Here is a 16,051-nt window from a genome sequence, read left to right on the forward strand (position 1 = left end):
CTTGTTACTTGCGTTTTTATGTGTTTTGTCGCACTCTGCTGGCGCTTGGATGCGACTGATTTTATGGGTTTCAGCACCATGAGCATTGTGTAATTATTGACATCAACAATGGCAAGCTACGAGTTTATTTTTTGATTGAAAATTTTACAAATTTTATTAAAACGAAGACATTAAGAGGGGTTTTAATATAAAATTTCTATAACTTGTACTAACATTTACCTTTTAAGAACTACAGGTCTTTCTATCCATGGATCGCTTTAACATAATGTTAATGTTAATGCCATTTTGTTGATTTATTGTTATAATAAACAAAACAAATACAGTACTTATGTACAGTATGTTGAATGTATACAGTGGGGAGAACAAGTATTTGATACACTGCCAATGGGTTTTCCCATTGACTGTGTATCAAATACTTCTCCCCACTGTATATCCGTCTTGTGTCTTATCTTTCCATTCCAACAATAATTTACAGAAAAATATGGCATATTTTATAGATGGTTTGAATTGCGATTAATTACGATTAATTAATTTTTCAGCTGTGATTAACTCGATCAAAAATTTTAATCGTTTGACAGCCCTAAATTAATTATTTCAACAATCTCTCAACTAGCCTTTGTGGCGTTCTCTTTCCACTCTCAGGCTCTTGCGAAATACTGCTGCTGTAAAATTAAACTAGCTTCAAGTTGCTTCAATTTCTTGCTACATATCTTCCCTGTAATCTTGTCGTACATGTCAACGTGTCTTGTTTGTTAATATCGCCTCACATTGAACTCTTTAAAAACAACGACTGTCTCTTTGCAAATGATGCAGACACAGTTGTTGCATATTTTAGAGAAGAAATACAGTAGTCCAATTTCCACCTATCCTTGAAGCGTCGGCCGTCACAGTCAACTTTTTTTTTTGTTGATGGTCGTCATTTTAGAAATGGGGAATAAAGGGTAAGGTGGGGTAATGTTGCTTAGAGTACTGCTGCCTTTTAGTGGGTCAATGAGGAGCAGCATTTAGTGTGTAAGCCAATTAATATGCTGGTAGCAGTACTGCTGACCAATTTATTAAGTCTGAGTGCGGGCCAGACGTTATTGATTTTATGACGGAGGCTGGGGGCCGGATGAAATTTGACCACGGGCCGCATTTGGCCCCCGGACCGGACTTTGGACATGTCGGCCCTAGGCGGAGCCATATGAAGGTAGATTTGTGTCTTTATTATTCAATCAAAAAAAAAAAAGTTGCTTCAATAAAAAAAAATTTGCTTCAATCAAAATATATATTTTCAACAAAAAAAAAGTCGCTTCAATTAAAATAAAAATTTAAAAAGTGTTTTAATGCAAAAATACATTTGAAACTCAAAAGTGCATGTGAAAGGTATTTTTCTTTGAATTTTTGGGGGGGATTGAAGCAACGTTTTTGATTGAAGTGATGTTGATTTCTGTTTGGGCCACATCTTGGCGAGGACATTTTTGTCTTATTCAATGAAAAAATAAGTTGCTTCAAAATATATATTTTTTCAAAAAGAAAAATCACTTCAATCAAAAAAAGAAAAATTCCAATCATAAAAAACATTTTTGAATGCAAAAAAAATATTTAAGATTGAAAAATTTGGCATTTGAACACTTAATTTTTCATTGAAAAAGTTTTATTTGATTGAAGCAATCCTTTTTGTATTTGGGCCATATTTGGGGGAGGACATTTGTGTCTAAATCATTCAATCCCAAAAAAGTTGCTTCAATCAAAAAAATATATTTTCAATCAAAAATTTATCTATAAATAAATGTATCTGTATTTGTTTTTTTTTCATTTAAAAAATAAAATTGCCCTCCCCTAATTTTTTTTTTTTTGTTGTTGTTGTTGAAAATGACCGCCTAAGGTGCTTTTCCCATAATCTGCTGAAAAAATCATTTTGACGGCATTATAAATTTTTTTTTTTTTTGTTCATTTCATTCATTTTTGTTGCAGTTTTATTGCTTTACAACTTTTATATATTTAGGAAAGTCAATTTCATGCAATGATACTTTTCGGCCACCGGGGGCCTGACCCCCCCTTGCCCCCCCCTGAAAATCCGCTTATGCCTGCGATGTGTCTATTGCGCATGCACACATTGCAATGGCAAAGCTCAAATGATATATTGTGCAGGCCTACAACAAAGGCTTGCTAAGATTGCACTTTCAAAAGACCATTAAATGCGAATATAAAATTCCTGAGTGTTTTTTTAAACCATGCAGAATTTACTTTTATTTCACAAGAGCAATAAATGCATTTAAAACTAAAAATACCTGAGCTTAGCCTCAAACGGTATGAAAAATAAATGAGGATCCAAGTACAACAAAATTACAATTGGCTAACTGACATAGCAAACGTCCGCTATCTTAAATGCTATAAATTGCTAGGTTTTTTTTTTTTTTTTTACAATGCTCCTAACAAATCATTCAAACGCATATTCCCACAAACCTGCAAAATAAAACCCTCAACTAAATTGCAAATGCATAAACAATCATTTTAGCTCAAACATAAAACTTACAACCTCATGTTGGCCTTAACAGCAGCTGCATCCAGCTATGTTAGATATGTCATATTCACTGTTGCCACTAGAGTGCAGTGTTTCCCTCCAAATCAATAAACTAAATGCAAAAACTTTAAAAACAAACCATTACAACGTTAGTCGAATCAAACAAATCGTCAAAGCAGCAAAATTGCATTCGAAACTTTTTTCTAACCGAATGACTCGAGTGAATCGTTGCAGCAATAAAATTAAAAGGAGCCATATGTAAGAATTGCACTTCAAGTATTCGTTAAATGTCCCTAATATTTCAACAGAAATTAAACACTTTTTTTGGAAATACTTCGAACATACTTGTCAAAGGCTAAGTCAAGATTTTCCCATTTTAAAAGTCAATACTCAGCCCGTTTTGTTATTGATTTGATTTTGTGTTTACAACTGATGTCCCTCCTTACACCAATCAGCCAATTACGAATTCAGGGTGCCTATATGTTGTTAAAAATGTACTGTAGTTCCCCCTCCATTATGGCGTTAGAAACCTGTGCTTGCAAATTATGGTTTTATTTTTTGAGAACTTGGCCCTTTGTGTCAACCTACCTTGCTAAAAATGATTATTTATTCATGCACCAACCTAATCCCGGTGCAATTTGAAACCCTTACATTTGAAGACTGTAGCGTGTACTCATTTTAGTTTTAGTATGTAATAGACATCTGTTCTACAGTGTTTGGGATCATTGTCATGCTGAGAGACCCAGCCACGTCTCATCTTCAATGCCCTTGCTGATGGAAGAACATTTTCACTCAAAACCTCTCGATACATGGCCCCATTCATTCTTTCCTTTACACAGATCAGTCGTCCTGGTCTCTTTGCAGAAAAACAGCCCCAAAGCATGATGTTTCCACCCCTATGCTTCACAGTGTACATGGTGTTCTTCGGATGCAATTCAGTATTTTTTCTCCTCCAAACACGAGAACCTGTGTTTCTACCAAAAAGTTCAATTTTGGTTTCATCTGACGGTAACACATTCTCCCAGTCCTCTTCTGGATCATCCAAATGCTCTCTAGCGAACCGCAGACGGGCCTGGACGTGTACTTTCTTCAGCAGGGGGACACGTCAGGCAGTGCAGGATTTGAGTCCCTGGCGGCGCATTTTGTTACTGATAGTAGCCTTTAGGGGTGTCACGGTACACAAAAATCTCGGTTCGGTACGTACCTCGGTTTTGAGGTCACGGTTCGGTTCATTTTCGGTACAGTAAGAAAACAAAATGCAAAATATAAATGCGCTAGTTGTTTATTACACATCTTTCAACAATAGGAACATTAGCCTATACAAAGCTAGAATTCTGCTCAAAAAGTAGCGGGTATTTAAAGATAATCCAACAACAATTTGCCTTTCAGACCCTGCGTATTGGTCAGCTTTCTTTCTGAAAGAAAGAAGAAAAAAGTCCTGTGCTAAAGAGAAAAGCAATCCCAATGACAAAGATTTTAACATGTATTTTACAAATGAAAATGCCTGAATAATTTTTTCTTATGAACGGTTTTCAAAAGCTTTATTGGTGGATTTCCTCAAGTTGAAGCACCACACAAAAATTAATAAATTTCATTGTGTAAACAGGATCTGTGTATTATTCTTATTATTTAATTACAGGAGTTCTGGTTCATTTCAATTTATTTCATTTAAATGGGCTATTATTTATTTTATTATGTGTTTATATTTTACAAATGTGATGTAGCATTCATTTATATTGTATATTTTATGTTGTATAACTTTAGTTCCGATGTGAATATTAGTTCCTACTTGTTTTGTTGAGGTAGGAGGGTTTTGTATTGAACACGGGGCCGTGTTGGTTATTATTATAGCAGAGAAGACAGCAGTAAATCAACAAAGACAAGTCAACTGTGCCCTGATCTACCACTCAAGAGATCTGATGGACTCAAAAAGTGGGTTACGATTGCATATTAGTTTGAAAATCGACCGGATCCACCTTATTTTTACACGACTGACTTCCAGTCTGCCCGATACTAGCTAGTAGTATTGACGCAGGAGGGCCACGTCTCGCGTCAAATAATAAACTCTGCCGTTCTTTTCGCATGCGTCGTGTTGAGCCGCTTCTGGGACGCGTCTAACACACGGCTGCACTGCGACTGGTGTGCATTGGCTGATTGACTTTAATGCCCGCGTTTCACTGCGTTCTCGCGGCGGCCACCTTGTCGCGCCGTTGACGTTTCTGGGTTTTACTGTCCTACCGTGTTGGTCCTCATTATAGTAGAGAAGACGGAGTAAATATAATCTACACAAAGAAACTGTAACCCGATCGACTCACAGCCTCAAAAAGTAAGGGTTACATTACGTCAGAAACTCGTTCGGTACGCCTCCGTTCCGAACTGAGCACCACGTACCGAAACGTTTCAATACAAATACATGTACAGTTACACCAGGGGTGGGCAAACTGGTCCTCAAGGGCCGCAGTGGGTCCTGGTCTTTGTTACAACTGATCAAGCACAGGCAGTTTAACCAATAATAGGTCCGGGGAAACAAGATGCACCTGATTGCAATCAAATGATTGCACTTGTATGACACCAGATTGGTGAAAAGGTTTCCTCTTGATAGGTTATAATGAACACCCGCACCCACTGCGGCCCTTTGTGGAATAGTTTGCCCACTCCTGCGTTACACCCTTAGTAGCTTTTGTTACTGTGGTCCCAGCTCTCTGTAGGTCATTCACTAGGTCCCCCCGTGTGGTTCTGGGATTTTTGCTCACCATTCTTGTTATCATTTTGACGCCACGGGGTGACATCTTGCATGGAGCCCCAGATCGAGGGAGATTATCAGTGGTCTTGTATGTCTTCCATTTTCTAATAATTGCTCCCACAGTTGATTTCTTTACACCAAGCGTTTTACCTATTGCAGATTCAGTCTTCCCAGCCTGGTGCAGGTCTACAATTTTGTCTCTGGTGTCCTACGACAGCTCTTTGGTCTTGGCCATAGTGGAGTTTGGAGTGTGACTGACTGAGTTTGTGGACAGGTGTCTTTTATACCGATAATGAGTTAAAACAGGTGCCCTTAATACAGGTAACGAGTGGAGCCTCGTTAGACCTCGTTAGAAGACGTTAGACCTCTTTGACAGCAAGAAATCTTGCTTGTTTGTAGGTGACCAAAAACTTACTTTCCACTCTAATTTGGAAATAAATCCTTTAAAAATCAAACAATGTGATTTTCTGTTTTTTTCCCCCCACATTCTGTCACTCATGGTTGAGGTTTACCCATGTTCACAATTACAGGCCTCTGTAATCTTTCCAAGTAGGAGAACTTGCACAATTGGTGGTTGACTAAATACTTATTTGCCCCACTGTATTAGCATTTTTTTTTATGTCCCAAAAATGCTTGGAGAAATCCCTCGCTTGCAGCTGTAAGGCTAAACCCTCCCTCACCGGTTGGTGCTTAGTGTCAGTTAGTCAGCTGTGCTACACGATGGCTGGAGGAGGTGAAACTCCTGAACTTTTCCCCATCGAGAAACCGAAATCGCTGGTATGGGAAGACTTTGGCTACAAAAAAGTTACAGACGGCCGCAGCTTAGAGGAGGAAGGCCAACCAACATGTAAAACATGTTTGCGGAGGTCAATGCCTCCAATATGCCTCCGCTTTTAATGTTTTGAATGTTTTGTTTCCAAAATTATTCAAAATGCTCTCAGGCTAAACCATACTACTATTTCAGTATCAAGTTAAATTTAATGTTGTGAATCAACCGATAAAGCTGTTAAAATTGCCGTTATTCAATAATTTCCCTTGTGTCTACTTTCGACATGTCAAAGTTTTTAAACTTTCATTATTTAAAGATAGATTCAAATCAAGATTTTGCCGATTTAGGAGTATTTTAGATAAAAAGTTAATTAGGATCACTACAACAGAGCTTTCTAAAGAAGTCTACTGCTTGAAGATGGCGGCTGTTTACTAACGAAAGCAACATTTTTTTTTTTGTTCTGATGGTCATAATTTGGAGTTTTGGCTGTGGGTTTAAACTCACCTATAGGCCTGCAATTGTTTTAATTTTATTTAGAATATTTTGTTTGCTTTTTTTATTTTTATTTTAACTTAACATAATAATTATGTTCCAATTTGCTAATATATTTTGAAAATATCCTGGTCTATGGAAAGTTTTTTGTTTTGTTTTTTTTTTAACCCAGATATCTCCAAATAACACATTTTAGAGATTTAATTGGATATTTTGTCTTCAAGTTATCATACCGTAAGAATATCATACCGGCCCGCGACTAGTCACGATACTGAATATTGTTGAACTTTCAAAAAAATACAATTTTGACAATACTATTTTTTAAAATAAATTAACTATGTCAGCGTTTCTCCATTATTTTTGACAAAGAAAAAAAAAAAAACTTTACCCAAAGATTAAAGCGTACCCCCGAAAAAACCCCAAAATCAACAGGAAGTGACCCATCAATGTCCTATAATCAACAGGAAGTAACTCAAGTACTGTAAGCGACCCAAAATCCAATCATTTCCTGCACTTAATAGCGATTGACCTTTTATGTTTCTTTGCTCCTCCCAGGCAAAACAAATTGGACGCCTATCACCGTCAATGGCAGCCAACAAGTACACGAGAAAAATCCAAAAATATCCTCTATTAGCATAACGAACCTCCATGAAGTTGGGCATCCCAACAGACAAATTTATAGTAAAATTATTTAATTGTTTTGTGCTTGGTTTGTGCTGCAAAAATGTTCTTGTGTGCTGCTATCATTTTGGAGATATTGAGATATTAATTTCAAGTGAAGGTGACTGTCCCAACAACTAGCACAAACGTAGCACAAACAAATGGCACCTCTTCAGGTCCATTTTGCAGTAAAGGGGGGGGGGCTTGAGATATTAATTTCAAGTAATGACGTGACTCAGCACAGCACAACCCAAGCACAAACGAATGACACAATTTTTCTATAAATTTGCATCTGATGGGGGGGCAACTTCACAGAGGTTCATTACGATCAAGAGGACTGCAACATCAAATTTAACCTGTGAAAACACATATTCGTTGACCTGTGGTCGTGCATAAACAACTAATGTATCGAAAATTTTTACAATCAAATATCGTACACAGATACATTTCAGGGTCGATACTTTTATCTATTCGTGAGGTACGCAGAGGTTCCCACCCCTAGTGTGTGGTGTCATCTCTATGGAAGCCAAGCGTCAACAAGGAAATGCACAGTATTCTCAGACGAGCCATCTATAAATTATAGGAATCAACGGAATGTCCTTTAAATGCAAGAACATAAAAGAGCTGACGTGACAACTTTGATGTTCTTGATTACCATGGTTTTAACGTTCGGACATTGTTATGCACAACTTGTGACGAGCTCTTAACAAAATGGACACAGATTTTTTTTTTTTTTTTTGCATCACGTGTACCTAATGAAGTGACCGGCGAGTGAGTGGATCTGTATGTGTCATTGTGCAAACGTGGACTAACTTTCCAAAACTCGTAGTGACCGTGAACGTAGCATGCCAAGTAATTATAACGTAATTAGCAGCTAGCCAAACGTAACCAAAAAGCTAACACGAGTCCTCCGAACCGCGTTGGTTATTCGGCAGTAACTCACCCAAAGCTCGGTGCCCCAGTCCATGTTCAGCCCGCTGGCCAAGCCCACTCGACCGCCCCGAATACAAAGAACTTCTCCAAAGTTATCCGAGTATAATCCCTGAAAGGCGGGCGGTGGAACACTTTCCACCCGTCGTGGCACAACGCAGCGTCGCTCGCGTCCTTCAACAAGTCGAGTAAACCGGCAACATAATTGTGTAATTAACGCCGTCAGGCAGCTGTTAATCTAGTTTGTCCAAATAGTTTTCATAGCGAAGGAAAGGATAAACTAACTGGGTTTCATATCCGCGTCACTCCCAAATCCTTAAAATCTTAAAGGGCCAGCGCACTCAAATTTGACTGCAAGGCCACGTCCCGCCTGTAACGGCGTGCGCGTCCTCGTACGTGCTGTGCGTTGACGCGCACGTCGTCGGTCACGTGATACCTGCCACGCACGGGTCACACCATTAGGTACACGTCAGTTATGTCAAACATTGCATAGAGTGTATGTTAATTTATTCGCTGCCATTGACAGTGATAGACGTCAAATCGTTTAAACTCGCTTGTCTGGCATTTAATGATCGTGTTTAAGTGCCCGTTGACGGCGATAGACGTCCCATTCATTCGGACTAAAGTGGTCGTAGCGATAGGACGATCGCTGTCAGTCCCTGCCTGTGATGGATGAAGTATTCTTTTTATTGTATAAGTAAAAGTTGTAGGTGTAAGGTAAGGTAAGGTAAGGTGTAAAAATTACTTAAGTAGAAACATGCAAGTATCTAAGAAAAAAATACTCATGTACAAAAGTAAACAGAATATATACACTCACCGGCCACTTTATTAGGCCAATCACATGGCGGAACCTCAGTGCATTTAGGCATGTAGACAAGGTTTAAGACAATCTCCTGCAGTTCAAACCGAGCATCAGTTTGGGGAAGGAAGGTGATTTGAGTGACTTCGAACGTGGCATGGTTGTTGGTACCAGAAGGGCTGGTCTGAGTATTTCAAAAACTGCTGATCTACTGGGATTTTCACGCACAACCATGCCTAGGGTTTACAGAGAATGGTCCAAAAAAGAAAAAATATCCAGTGAGCGGCAGTGCTGTGGGCGGAAATGCCTTGTTGATGCCAGAGGTCAGAGGAGAATGGCCAGAGTGGTTCGAGCTGATAGACAGGCAACAGTAACTCAAATAACCACCCGTTACAACCAAGATAGGCAGAAGAGCATCTCTGAACGTACAGTACGTCGAACTTTGAGGCAGATGGGCTACAGCAGCAGAAGACCACGCTGGGTGCCACTCCTTTCAGCTAAGAACAAGAAACTGAGGCTACAATTTGCACAAGCTCATCGAAATTGGACAATAGAAGGTTGGAAAAACGTTGCCTGGTTTGATGACTCTCGATTTCTGCTGCGACGTTCGGATGATGGGGTCAGAATTTGTCGTCAACAACATGAAACCATGGATCCATTCTGCCTTGGATCAACGGTTCAGGCTGGTGGTGGTGGTGTAATGGTGTGGGGAATGTTTTCTTGGCACTCTTTGTGCCCCTTGGTACCAATTAAGCATCGTTGGAACGCCACAGCCTACCTGGGTATTGTTGCTGACCATGTCCATCCCTTGGTGCTGCGTCACCAGTAGGTGAATAGTGAGATAGTGTAAAGCGCTTTGAGCGCCTTGAAAGGTGGAAAAGCGCTATATAAGTATAACACCATTTACCATTTACCATTTATGACCACAATGTACCCAACTTCTGATGGCTACTTTCAGAAGGATAATGCACCATGTCATAAAGCTGGAATCATCTCAGACTGGTTTCTTGAACATGACAATGAGTTCACTGTACTCAAATGGCCTCCACAGTCACCAGATCTCAATCCAATAGAGCATATTTGGGATGTGGTGGAACGGGAGATTCTCATCATTGATGTGCAGCCGACAAATCTGCACCAACTGTGTGAAGCCATCATGTCAATATGGACCAAACTCTCTGAGGAATATCTATATCTATATAATATATCTATATCTATGCCACGAAGAATAGAGGAAGTTCTGAAGAAGGCAAAAGGAGAGAGACAGAGAGAGTCCTAGGAACAGCGAAGATCAATGACAGTAAAAGAAAACAAAGGAGGTGTGTTTTTTTTAATATGAACATTCTTAGATATTTTGTTTGTTTCAGTGAGACGGTCTTTAACCAACCAGATTATGTCACATGTTACAGCACATTAGCCCTTTTATGCCTTGATCCTTTCTTGAGCTAGTGACTATTTTTGGTTATTTAACAAAATGAACATTACTATTATTTATCATGATAACATAATTACTTTTTACAGTTATTATCAGGGCATTTTTTTGATTGGTAAATACATTTACAAATTAACCCTTTCATTCGGGAATATTTTTATTCCTTAAACATTTTTATTACATTGATATACAGTAGGAGAGTGGACTCAAACCGGCAACCAGGACAAACTTTTGTGGCCCCAATTTAACATCCAATTGTTGTATCAGTGTTGCCCTGCTTTAAGTAATAATATATAATTTTAAATAAAATGAATGAAATGAAGGATCCATTCGGGGGGGAAAAAAACATTTATTGAAATAATAGTCAATTTTAAAAAATAGATTTTAAAAAATGCTAATTTTCAAAAAATGGGTATTAAAATATATAAGAAATAATAAATTAAAGAAAATTGATGATAAAAAATAAAACTTCAAAAAGAGATTGAAACTGGAAATTGTTGTTATTTATTTATTTGGTTTGATTTTATAAATCTCTTGTGAACACAGATAGCTTAAACTCTTTGGCTGCTATTGACACCAATAGACACCTAATCTACTTTAATTGGGCGGGTTTGGAAGTGATCGAATTCCCTCTTATTTGAAATGGTTTGGGGTCTGGGCGTCTATTGCCGTCAATAGTTGTTTTCAATATCAATATCCTACTGTCAAACACATACACGGTGACCTGGACTGGCAGTGAATGAACTAAGCTAATGCATAGACTTCATAATGTATTGACATGACAAATTCCCCAAATAGCTGTGTCACGCCTTCCTGAAGGGGGCCGTCCTACACTCTGCTTCATTTATTAGCAGTCTGTCACAGCGATCTAACGCCGGATTTAGGTTGAAAAAGTACAAAAGCTGTACTGCATACAAACAGGAAGGATTGTATCAGGAGTGATTTGTTCGAGGATTCAATGTAATCATTATATTTCTCGTACCACTCGTGCATTTTGAAACTTGAAAAAAATCAATGGGAGAAATTAGCAGCTACAGCATTGGCATTATACTTCGCAATATTTCCGTAAAATAACTGCTAACTGCCCATTTTTTTGCTTTTAATCAAGAATTGAGAGTGTTTTACATCCATATCAATAAAGAATTTGGGGATTTAAGCATTTATTCACAAGAATTTTCAATGCAAAAAGCTCTTTGCTAAGGGGGCAGCGACAGTGATTTATAGACTCACAGGACATTCGACATATTTACGTCAAATAATTGCTAACTGCCCTTTTTTTTTTTTTGCTTCTGACCAAAAATCGAGACTGTTTTCAGTCCATATCTATAAAGAATTCAGGGATTTAAGCATTTATTCAAGAGAATTTTCAACAGAAAAAGCTCTGTTTACATATGGCAGCTGCCAAATTGCTTACTAACTAGCATCTTAGTTCGCAATATTTACGTAAAATAAATGCTAACTGCACATTTTTTGTTGCTTTTAACCAAAAATCGAGACTGTTTTCCATCAATATCTATAAAGAATTCAGGGATTTAAGCATTTAGTCACAAGAATTTTCAACTGAAAAAAAACTCTTTGTCTGTGATATGGCGGCCGCTAATTTGCTTACTGACTAGCAGCATAGTTCGCAATATTTACGTAAAATAAATGCTAACTGCACGGTTTTTGGCTTTTAACCAAGAATTGAGACTGTTTTACGTCCGTATCTCAAGGTTTGGTCTCAACTTTGGTCGGGACGATATAACAGCATAAACTGCATTTACACTTTTTACTGGGGACGGGACATTATTAAGACCAAACAGATTGGGTGAACGGGGCAAAGGGCTACATTTATCATTAATATGAACCTAATTAATTGATAGGCTAAATGACCAATGCAAAATAAATCCGTATCGACTGATAATAACTTTTACGTGCATTGGTTCAGGTGATACACTGTTCGATTCAAACCTTTGTTCTCAAAAACTCCTTGAGAAACATTTCGAAAACTTCCAGAATAAATGTATGGTTTTTATTAGCAGACATAAACATAATGAAAATAATTCACTTAATAATGGTAGAGTCAATTCTATCCTTACAACATGGGAAGACAATCTAATTTCCCTATATAACTAAACTCGTTATATAATGCAAATAAGCTTGCTTAAAAGTTGGTGGGGACAATTTTAGCATCCTGAAAAGTTGGTAGTGTTATGTCCCTAAAGTCTCTATGCAAACCTACACCCTTGCCATATCTATAAAGAATTTAGGGATTTAAGCATTATACACAAGAATTTTCAATGGAAAAAGCTCTTTGTGTTTCTACTCGGTCAGCTTTGACGCAGATAGGCCCCCTATGAATCCCCCCCGCGTCCCATGTCTCATCAATACATTATGAAGTCTATGGCTAATGATAACTTTTAAATAGATGTCCACGGTAGTGACCACTGTCTCTGATAGGGTTGATAAAATATGAATAAAACTCAAGGTACATGACACTACCAACTTTCCAGGTTGATCAAATTGTCCCCACCTACTTTAAGTAACCTTATTTGCATTATATAATAAGTTCAATTATATAGGTAATTTAGATTGTCTTCCCATATGTTGTAAGCAGGGCAGTAACCGGCCCAGCCTATACGCAGACTATGCAGCTGCTTAGGGCCTCTAACCACTAGGGGGCCCCCAATCTGGCAATTGTTTAATTTATATTGTATTTTGTTTACTGCAGTTTGCTTTATTTGACTTTTGTGAGTTTTGATACTTAATTTCAAGCTTAAAAAAAATAAAAGTTCTTCCTTAACTTCTATCTTTTCCCTCTTTTAGAAAAAGGTTTGGCGCTATCTACTGTAAGTACTGAAAATCATTTGGGGTGAGAAGTTTGAAGTATGCAGTGCAACAAAATCTGATTAATATACAAAATATGGACGTATGGGTTGGATTGCATGTATGGGTTTCACAGTACACTGTGACGAAATGGTGTGCCAAAAATATGGGCCCCTTGGCATTATTTTGCTTAGGGCCCCCAAATGGCCTGGGCCGGCCGTGGTTGTAAGGATAGAATAGACACTACCATTATGAGGTGAATTGTTTTTATGATGTTCAAACTTACATTTATCCCATTTTAACTTGCTGGATGTGCCGGTCCATTTTTTTTTTTCCTGAAACGCACGTTTGATTAGCTGATGACTTCAAGAATCGGGTTCTAATGTGGCAATTGTGTTTTGCATGGTGTTGCTGAACGTACCGTGTGAGAGTGACTGGCTGAGACAGGTGGAGCCTCTCGGGGCGGCCGTTCGTGAGTCTCACTCTCCTGGAAGTGGCGACGATTTGACAGTCCAAAAAGTCACAAAAGTGAGATCGATCGCGCCTGTGTTACTTCGGATACCACCAGGTTCTTTTTCGTGGTTTAATTTTCCCCTATACAGTTTTTAATACTCCAGTTTGTTCAACGTTGAGTCAGGGGGGAGCGACCCCGCCACTGGCTGAACAGCGACTTGCTGTGCTATACTACATTATGTTGTTTTTTTTTTTTCATTATTATTATCCGAACTTACGTGCATACAAACTTATGTTTCACAAACGGTCAGTTGACAAAAAAATGACGCACATACAGATGCATGGTTATATTATCATTGCAAAATAAAAGACAGTAATCAAGCAAAAAGCGCCCTTATTTGAAATGGTTCGGAGTCTGGACATCTATAGACCCTACCCACGTGACGTCACAACTCCTTCCTCCTGACTGGTGCCGCCCAATTGTCCGTCAACACATCATGTTTACCTGTTACGGCTACGTACATTCCTCCTATTTACGACGTGTTTTTCTGCTCGTTAACATTAATAATCAAAATGGTGAAGGCGTGTGTGGCGGTCGGTTGCAATAACAGAGAAGATAGACGGAGAAGACGGAGAGACTTGAAATTCTACCGGATTCCGAGAGACCCGGAGAGAAGAGAGCAAGATGGGCTGCTGCAATTCGACGAGAAAACTGGGCTCCAAACGATTACCACAGATTATGTAGTAGTCATTTTATATCTGGTAAGATGCATTTAATATATATTTAGAGGGTTTTGGGCTGACAACCACAATTAAGATCATTGCTAGGCTAATCGCCAACAACATACACGTATGTATGTAGTGAAAGTGCTATCGCTAAACCATATAAACATTAAAAGCCCTAACTCCATTGACATGAAATACATTAGACTTGACGTTGTTATTGATGTTAGCAATAACAAAAGATTTTGAATTGAAAATTTCGTAACTCACCTTTCCAAGCACAAGATAGATTCCTGCCGAATTTTCGTGGACGAGGACCTGTTTCACCCAACCAGCAACGAAGTATTTATAAGCCTCCAAGCTCTTAAAGTTTTTCAAACTTTCGTGAGAATAGGCTGATTTTGTGTGGACAAGATAGTTGTACATATCAGGGTAGCTAGCAGATGTCAGGCAAATACGGCGGAGACAGCGGGTCGAAAAACATCGATTTAGGCATCAAATATGGATCTGGCGAATGGATAAACTGAAGCTTTTCCACATAACGCCTTTTATGCAACGCATCAAGTGAGTTTACGGCATCCGAAAGCACCGGGTCTTCCATGAAATGCATTATAAATTGCTCGATCAATTGAGACCATTGATAATACAGACACAAAATGACGGACAAGGGGGCGGAACCATACAGCGAGCACGTGATTTTGTGACGTCGGTGGGTAGGGTCTATTGCCGTCAATAGTTGTTTTTTTTTTAATTCCAATATCCTACTGCCAAACACATACCCTGTGACCTGGGTTGTCAGTGAATGAGCTAAAGTAATGATAACTTTTGAATAGATGTCATCGTTCGTGACCACTGTCTCTGAAAGGGTTGATGAAATATTAATAAAACTAAACTAGAAAAAGCAATTTCTTGTGAAATTGCATGGAGACGCTTTGCACTGCTGGTCGGCAAACTATTCAAAATATTTTCCTCGATATATTATAATCTAAATATGACTGTTGCGGACAACAAATGCTTCTTTACTGGTCTGCTTCAGCCTCAAAAATCAGGACACAGGAACGTGTCTTCGCTGCGTTTTATGAGTTACATTAACTTACGACAGTATTTCTCAAATAGTGGGGCGTGCCCCGCCAGGCACATGTGACCTCGGGAAACATACTTTTTTGGCGTACTAGAACGAAGTGTAATTGCATATCCACTCAGTGGGTTGCAGTGGTTCTCCCATTTTCAGAGTGCGCAGTATTTTTTAACCAAACAAGAGCACACAGCAAAGAGCAACGGAGATACGAAGCTCTAAGACAAGGAAATATGACGAAGCGTATGTAGCGTTTGGCTTTGAATTTTAATACAGTGAGAGACAAGGAAAGACCATTCCGTTTACTGTGTGTAAAACGTTTGCAGTGGACAGCAGGAAGCCAAATCAATTAAGACATCACTTAAAGACATTAGACCCATAAGCCACCTGATTTTGTTTTCAGCGAAAATGGGCCAAATATTGCCAACAATCAGGCTAATCGGGACACTTCCCGGTGGGCCGGGCTGACTTTTGGGCTGGTCGTAATATATTTTTTAAATGAAGCTGTCAGTTAAACTCGTTAATAACGGCATTTACGCAACCCCCTTTGCGCGATAAATTATCACAGATATTCGAACTGTGCTTTGGGAGATAGTAATTTTATGTTATACATAATATGAAAACACTGATAACCAATCATATACAGTATTACATTAAAGTATAT

General features: G+C 38.6%; 1 protein-coding gene across 1 annotated transcript in view; it reads right to left on the reverse strand.

Moving 5' to 3' along the window:
- trip10a (thyroid hormone receptor interactor 10a) overlaps positions 1-8,469 on the reverse strand; it is a 77,710-nt gene extending 69,241 nt beyond the window's left edge. Inside the window, exon 1 of the mRNA XM_057860990.1 lies at positions 8,114-8,469. Within this exon, the coding sequence (XP_057716973.1) occupies positions 8,114-8,137 (24 nt within the window). The 5' untranslated portion in view covers positions 8,138-8,469. The remainder of the gene's footprint in view (positions 1-8,113) is intronic.
- Between the last annotated feature and the right edge of the window lie 7,582 nt (positions 8,470-16,051).

Source organism: Corythoichthys intestinalis, chromosome 16, assembly GCF_030265065.1.
Source record: "Corythoichthys intestinalis isolate RoL2023-P3 chromosome 16, ASM3026506v1, whole genome shotgun sequence".
In the NCBI taxonomy this organism is placed as follows: domain Eukaryota; kingdom Metazoa; phylum Chordata; class Actinopteri; order Syngnathiformes; family Syngnathidae; genus Corythoichthys; species Corythoichthys intestinalis.